The 8124-nt window shown below is 37.1% G+C and overlaps 1 protein-coding gene across 1 annotated transcript; it reads right to left on the bottom strand.

Annotated features, from left to right (window-relative positions):
• Window positions 1–6142: 6142 nt before the first annotated feature.
• Window positions 6143–7338, bottom strand: LOC105314697 (uncharacterized; the record flags this gene model as incomplete). The annotated part of the gene is made up of 3 exons (XM_011409012.1): window positions 7030–7338; window positions 6872–6954; window positions 6143–6792 (listed from the first exon to the last, which is right to left on the bottom strand). Coding segments are annotated over exons 1-3 (1042 nt in total), but the record flags the coding sequence as incomplete, so codon positions are not given.
• Between the last annotated feature and the right edge of the window lie 786 nt (window positions 7339–8124).

Here is an 8124-nt window from a genome sequence, read left to right as displayed (position 1 = left end):
CTTCGTCTTTTGATTTCATATTACAATAAATTTAATAAATGAACCAAATATGGAGCAAACACCTCTCACTGAATGGCTAGCTTCTACTACATTAAATTGAGCATCTCTTGACTGTGAAAGCCCTACAAGTACCTTTTGTAGTGAAGAACTAGCCAGGTGCTCTGTTATGGCAACAGTACTCATAGCACCACTTTGGATCCGTAAAAACAGTGCAGCAAATGATACATCATCTTGCTAACAAAAAAAGAAAATAAAATTTTATGTACATAATAATAATAAACAATTAAGGACATTAGCCTTACTTGAATGATAGTCCATGGAACTATGACTACTTCATTCACTACGGTGATGCTCAAATACATTACAGCTACCGATGATTGACTGGCAATACGTGGCAAAAGAGAGATTGAGGTCCGGCAACTGCGGCAAGAAGAAGAGTGAACAGAAACACAAAACCAGGAGACATTGACAACCACTAAACAACCATGTGCTTCTTAGATCATATACCAGAATAAACAGAAAATTACGGAATAACTAAAGCACGGGCGCAACAAAAATATGGAGCGGGCGGGGATGAGAAACAATTAATCAATTCATAGTGGCCTTATTTGTCAAAAATTTTTAATATGATCATTTGCTACTACTATGCAGCAGAGCCATGCTGTATGAGGTAGTTCATAATGCAAGGTCCTTTTACTTCATCCAGGGTTGCAGTGGCATAGCCACACCTTTTGTGATGCCTGGGCCCAGGGAGGAAAATAATTGGCGCACAAAGTGCTCCGAAAAATTTTTACGCCGTTAATAATCTTCATGATGAGCATGGTCACTTAAACTGCGGGACAATGGCTGCTTTTGAGTAGAATTTGTATGATATCGCTGGTTTTTGTGTTACATCTCACAAAATACTATTGCTAAACAATCAAAATCAAGGAAAAAAGTCATACTCTAGTAGAGCAGTGCTCAATAATCTCTGGCAAACAATTGATCATTGATATTTCAACTGTCTAATTATTTGACCTGGGATCTGATACCTGGGGCCAGGCCTGGCAGGCCTTGGTGTAGCTATGCCACTGCAGGGATGAGACATTTAGCAATACAGAAATTGTATAATGATCAATACCTTTTTGAGTATGCTACACTTGCAATTCTGACTGTTGCCTGGTATGAGCAGGTAGGTATGCACAATTACTAGATATGAAATGTAAAAGTACTAATTTTGATACAACAACTACAGAGATAGTCAGCTAACACTTTCAGCATGCTTAATGAGGAGGTGGGCTGAAGTTTTTTTGCTTAAACTCGAAGGTTTTACATCACAAGTCCCAAAAACTGTAATGATGTGCTTAATAAAACAGTTAGCTAGTGCTACAGCAAGGTTGAAAGGTTGTTGCAACCAAATGTCATATTTTGTTAATTTTGACTAAAACTTTGTTTTCAGACATAATGTAGCCATTTTTTGCTTCACAGAGCTTGAAAAGCAAATCAGCTTCTTCTGAGACAAATTTTTCTAGCCATTGCATATAACTTTTGACCTTGCTGTAGCACTAGTTGATTCTTGCATTAAGCACATTATTGCAGTTTTTGGGACTAGTGATGTGAAACCTTGGAGTTTTCAGCTAAAAACCTTTGGCCCAAGCCCCTCATTAAGCATGCAGAAATCATGTTTAGGTAATTATCTTAGATATTGATTCAAAATTAGTACTTTTATTTTTCTTAACTAGTATTGTGCATACCTACCTGCTGATACCAAACAATCAGAATTGCACCTTGAGCATACTTAAAACAATCATTATACAAATCCTGTATTGCTAAATCTCTCATCCCTGCATCAAGTGAAAGGACATTGCGTCAAGAAATGCTTCATATTCCATGGCTCCGCTACGTAGTAGTAACAAATGATTATATTAAATATTTTTTTAACAATTAAAAATCAAAATAAAACTTACAACAATACAACAATGTATGGTCATGCATGTATAGTCCTGTGCTCTTGATAGAAACTTGATACTTGAGTTATAGACTAGAATCGTACAATGAAACATAGAATGGGAGAATATATAATTGCCCTTATTTGATTGAAATACTTCATGGCATAAATCTTAAACTTGAAAGAGACAGAAACACTAAAGAGATCGAGAAGAAGAAAGGGCAAAAAAGGGAGGTGCATAACCATGATTTGTAATTGTAAATCAAATTAAAAAGCAATGGTAACTGTAATGCTTTTTTGTGTGTGATGGCAATTACTTCATTTCATATACGTACATGTAGCTAAACTTCAATGAATCAGTGACATACAGATAGGCCTGGTGTGCATGACATACATTATGTATGTGCAAATTGACAAAAATTATTACTCAGTAATCAATTAAAAGAAACATTAACAATGGAGTGGAGGGAAAGCTTAAAAGACGTAGACATAGCCTTGGTGCATCAGATATTAGAGGAAGAGAAAAAAGAAAACAATAGAGACATAGAGCAATAGAAACAAGGCAGAGCCTCAGAACATGCACATTTAGTAGAAGAGAGAGACTAAAAGTTGAAAGGCAGAGAAAGAGTGTGTGTGTGTGTGAGGACTGAGGAGAATAATAATCATTTACATGTTAAAAAGAAGGTAGAGAGAAAGGACCATACAGCAGCCAAGATGAGAAAGATGTAGAGAAAAGGGACATGTAGGAAAGATAGAGAAGAAGATGGGAGAGTGTATGAGAATAGACTATACAATATAATTCAGGGAGATTAAAGAAGGAGGCACAGTGCGTGAGAAAGAGAAATACCATACATTAGGAGAAGGTATGAATGCATGGATCATATGTATTGCATCTTAAAGTGTAATGGCAGTGATTTTTGGGCTATTTATTTTATAATCTTAATGTGATTGCCTGACCATAATAATCATGTGTTCCAACTCCTATTGTCTTAAACAATTTATTCACTGCAATTTGAGCCTTCAAAAATGCACTTTTTGCTTCCTTTCAATTTACTTTGTGTCAGTTGGTGTGGCTAAACGTGATGTCATTAGAGGCATAGATGCAGATAACTCCATTCCTTTATAGGGGGAAATGATCTTTTATTCTCATTGTAATGTAATAGCACTAATTTAAAGATTGGGATCAGTAGCTTTCATTATCCTAAGCATGCAACTGCTAGAGAAAACTCAAAAGAAACAAGCAAGCAAATTTACCAGTGTGGTGTGGTAAGAGGCTTTGGTTGCTGTAGAGGTCCATCTCAGTTTAGGCATTTATAATTAAAAGGGTGTGGTAAAAAGGATAAATAAGCTTATAATAGCATTGTTTTTGCTTCAAGTAATTTTTAGCCTAGGCATTGACCCCCAATGCTTAGGCCTGCAACCGCCTATGGTCACCAGATTGTGGTATTATGACTGTTTTTTTGTGGTTACATGCTTAGGATAATGAAAGCTAATGATGCCTATCTTTAAATTTGTGCTATTATATTACAAGGCATGAGAGTAAAGGATAATTTCACCCTATAAAGGAATGGAGTTACCTGCAACAATGCCTCTTATGACATCACGTTTAGCCGCACCCATTGACAGGAAGTAAATTGAAAGGAAGCAAAAAGTGAATTTTTGAAGGCTCAGATCTCAGTGAATAATTTTTCTTAGACAATAGGAGTCGGAACACATCATTATTATGGTCAGGCAATCATATTAAGACCATAAAATAAACACCCTAAAAATCACTGCAGTTAGACTTAAAAGAGGGGGAAAAGAAAGGCAAAGGTAGAGCATACAATGTACATGTTCAAAAAGACATGCACTAGGGGAAAGCAATTAAATGTTGCAAAGTGGCTTCAACAGGATTTCCCACAGGTTTTTGGCATAGTGCTCAGCATTTTTATAATGTGTAACATGTACTATAATAAAAGGTGTAATACATGTAGATGTATGTAAAAAATTGCTGAAAGAAAATTTTCCTTTTTTATAATTTTTCTGATTTCTATAGCTCTTATGTCACCTTGAAAGTTTGAGCTGATTTTGATCAAATTCATTTTCAATGAATTTTTCCCTTGGCTCCAAATGTCATATACATGTACATAATGATACTGTCATCCTCTCACTCAATGTCTTTGTCACTCACTTACAGTCATGGTAATTTATATGTACTACTATACATACAATAATACACTGCCTCTCCTTTAAAGCATAATAAATACAATTACCTCACGATACTCTCATCCTCTCACTTAATGTCTTCGTCACTCACTCCCAGTCGTGGTAAGTGACTTGTACTACTTTACGCAATATTATACACTTGTGTACATGTACAATGAAGCATGCTCTTTGGCTCACTTAGTATGTGAGTCTTGGCTATGTAACAAAGAGAAGACTAGAGACAAATTGAAAGAGCTGAAAGGTTAATGTGACATAAAAGCTGCAACGGTAGCAAAAGTTATAAGAGACATTCTTTGAAGTAATTTTAATAATAGACAGTTTAAAACAGAAGTGTTTTTAAAGGAGCACAAATGTGATACAATGATCTATTCATTAATGTAATACTTTACATGTTGCGTAGGTGGCACAGTAATAGCAGTAATAGTACATGTAGCAGTTGCATGTTACATTTGTATTCATATAGACATCGCAAAAACACATAATGTACACATTGCATACATATGTATGTTGGAAGACACACACACATGGCTAATACTTCATATCAAAGCATTCAAATGCAAGTCAATCAAATTGAAAATTGTTGCATATTAAGGTTTCATAAACCACATTATTATAATATTTACTAAATGGTAAGGTTTATTGGCATGTAAGCGTAGGAGCAGGGCAAGACTAAATTGGTGTACATCAATTACATGGTTGCTACTAATCTTTATAACAAAAAATGAAAATACGCACCCCAGCATTAATAATTATGTAATGGTGTGTGTGTAAGGTTAGTGTCTGTAAGCCTAATTATCATGTGTTAGACAAAGTTCATGCAAAAACAATACATGCCGTCCTGTCAAAAAACCCTGCAACTATAAAGATACTGTGGAACTTCAACATGCTGACATATTGAGCAGAATAGTTGCTGCGTCAGGGTCTGGTAAGCCAAACTAGCAGAGGTCTAGGAGAGGCAACCCGATCTGTCATATTTCTTGATAGTGGGTAAGGTCCTAGGTGTGTCAGTTTTTTTTAGGCGTGGCATTGTAGAAAACACATGCCGGCTGAGTGAACTGATGTTTTCATTTTTTTCTGGATGCTTTGGCAGGGGAGCGTTTCCGGATTGGGTGTCCAATCTGATCTGTCTCATATGGTTCTCGACTCTTTGTCTGCCACCAGGTTCATCACCCCTTATTGGTGTTGAGCTTGAATGTGGACATTCCTCTCCATGCACCACATTCAATGGTGTTTGATCATGGCTATGAATTCTTTGGACGCCTTTCCCCTTTGATTTTTGATAGGCAACCACTGTTGTGTTGTCTATCTTCTGTAGAACAGATACTCCTACTTTGTTTTTTAGGAAGGTATTGAGTGCTAGAGTCGCCGCTAGCAATTCCAGGAAATTTATATGCTACTGTCTCTCCTGCTGAGACCACGGCTCCCCTGTACTGGTACGTTGATAATAGGCTCCTCAACCCAGCATTGAGGCGTCTAATTCTATGGTCAGGTTGGGTTCCATCCAATGGTGGCAGAACAGGGGGGCTAGGGGGCTATAGCTCCCCCAATGGCTGTCACTGTAGGGGCTAAGCCCCACCAATTATTATCAGACACTTTTGTTTTGTAAACTAATGATAAATGAACTGAATTATAAGTGAATCAATTAAATGCTATAATAATAAGTGAATAAATGAACAATTCATTGTTTATAATGTAAAAAATTTCCAAAAAACTCCTTACGTTTGTCATTACGTAGTGAAAATTCCTTAGCAACTTCAACTACACTTACTTCATCTGTTCCATGCTTATGTGAATGAAGAAGAATAAGGTGATTAAGGCGTTTCTCAGTCATGGTTGTTCGAAGGTAGTTCTTGACTCTTCATAATGTTGAAACTGACCTCTTCTTTTGCAGAAGTGACTGGAACTGAGATATATTTTCATAATTTTATGTACGTACATAGCGTTGCTTTAGCAAAGTACAACTTTTAAAAATGTCACAAATGGTATTTATTGATGTAACTTTCTTAATACCCATTTGTTGCTGCTTGTTTGCAGTTTCAATTAAATCTGGCAACATCTTTAATTGAAATTCCAGAGTGTTAAAATTGATGTCATCTTTATACATGGCTTGAAGTGCTGTACTTGGTTTGACTGGTACGGCAGCACATGATTTCACTAAAAGGGTTTCTACTTCTTGCATTATGATAAACACTGGCTGGTCAAACCTCCGTGATATTTTAGCAACTAACAGGTCAAGTTCTTCAAAATACTGCATACGATAGTATACTGATGGTGAGGCATATAAGTGTCCCTGTTTTCTTGGTACTGTGGGCTCATTAGTAAAAGTTTGTCTGTCTTTTATGACTAAATCATAAGATGTGAAAGTAGAATCAGAGTGCTGTCTGTTCAGACACATCTTTGTTGTCTCAGCAGCAGATATAGCCTCTTGTATGTTTATACTGTGTCCCTGGAGAGTTGTTGATAGTTGCTCGGTGGCACTAAAAAAAACAGATGCAAGTTTGAGACCAAAATAGGTCTGAAACTTTTCTAAAACTGCCCTTAAGCCAGATGCTTTCCTGCTTGGTTCTCCATGACATTCATCAGCAATTTCTTCAAGTTCTGTGTCTATAACTAGATAGTTTTTAACCACAGAGTCTATAGCAGATGTACGCACCGTCCATCTGGTAGGGCACAGGAGTTTTTTATCCAGGTGATGATGGAGCTATTTCATTTTTGATTCTGTTGAATAAACCCAATCGCTTTGGGGAAGCTCTTATTAGATTATATAATTCTTGAGTAACACCAAGAGCATCTCTAAGTGCTGAGCACTTACATGAACACTCCTGCAGACACAGATTGAGAGAATGGGCTAAACAGTGCACATTATGAGCCCTAGGCTCTTCTCCCTGTAAATGTACAGCTACTCCATATAAATGACCAGCCATGTTGGAAGCTCCGTCATATGATCGGCCACGACATTGTTGACGAGGGAGAGAACAGCGAAGCAGAACATCTTTTAATGCATTCGATATTGTAAGAGCATCTGTTTGCTGCATTTCCATCATGCCAATAATGTCTTCAGAAACTGTATATGATTGATCAGCCCACCAAATGGAAATACAGAGTTGCCCTAGACCACTCTGATCCCTTGTTTCATCAAAAATGAGAGCAAACCATTGACTTTGACGGATCTCAGCTAAAAGGTTGCGTAGCAGATTGAGTGCCATAATTTCAACTAACTCATTGATTATATCATGGCTAAGGTACTTTCCACTTTTTAACCATTCATCAACACCATGACCTAAAGTAGCTCTACATTTAAGCCACTGGAACAGGATTCCTTCCTCATCTTTGTGGCCTCTCACAACAAGACCTTACCTAGCAAGATGTCTCAAATATGACAGTTGCAGCAGAAGCATTTTCCTTCTTTGGTCTTTGTCTCTCAGACTAGAACTGACTAGCTGGCTAATGACTGAAGGCTGCTCAGTAACTTTTAACTTGACAGTAGCTTTAGTATGAGTGTGACTACGCTGGTGTGACTTAAATCAAGCTTTTGCCTTTTTGCAATTATCATAGCCAATGCCAATGAATGCTTGATCTGACTTTTTACTGAAGGTCAAAACCTTTGTTTTGTATGCTTTCCTACAGTAAAAACAGAAAACTTTTCTTTTAGTTGTACAGTAAGTCAACCATGGATATTCACTTAACCAGCTGCTACATAGAGAGCATGACTGCTTCCCTTGCTTGCATTTAGCTACCTTTGAACCAAGTATTGGATGAACTGGACAACTTATATCATCAGAACAGCAAGCAGAGGTACACTATGAAGCAATTCTCCTCTCTAAGTCCCTTGTTTTATCTCCACTGCAATCTCCATAGTCACAATCAGAGTGGTCAGTATCACTCTCATCATTGCTACTTTCTGTAACATTATCTTCATCAGTGGTAGTTTCAAGTGATGCAGGAGAATTAACATTTCTCTTTCCCAAGAGATTATCACTGGAACTGGTGGT

This window comes from Amphimedon queenslandica, unplaced genomic scaffold (assembly GCF_000090795.2).
Source record: "Amphimedon queenslandica unplaced genomic scaffold, v1.1 AMPQUscaffold_12648, whole genome shotgun sequence".
NCBI lineage: Eukaryota > Metazoa > Porifera > Demospongiae > Haplosclerida > Niphatidae > Amphimedon > Amphimedon queenslandica.
This window is presented reverse-complemented; position numbering and strand designations above follow the sequence as displayed.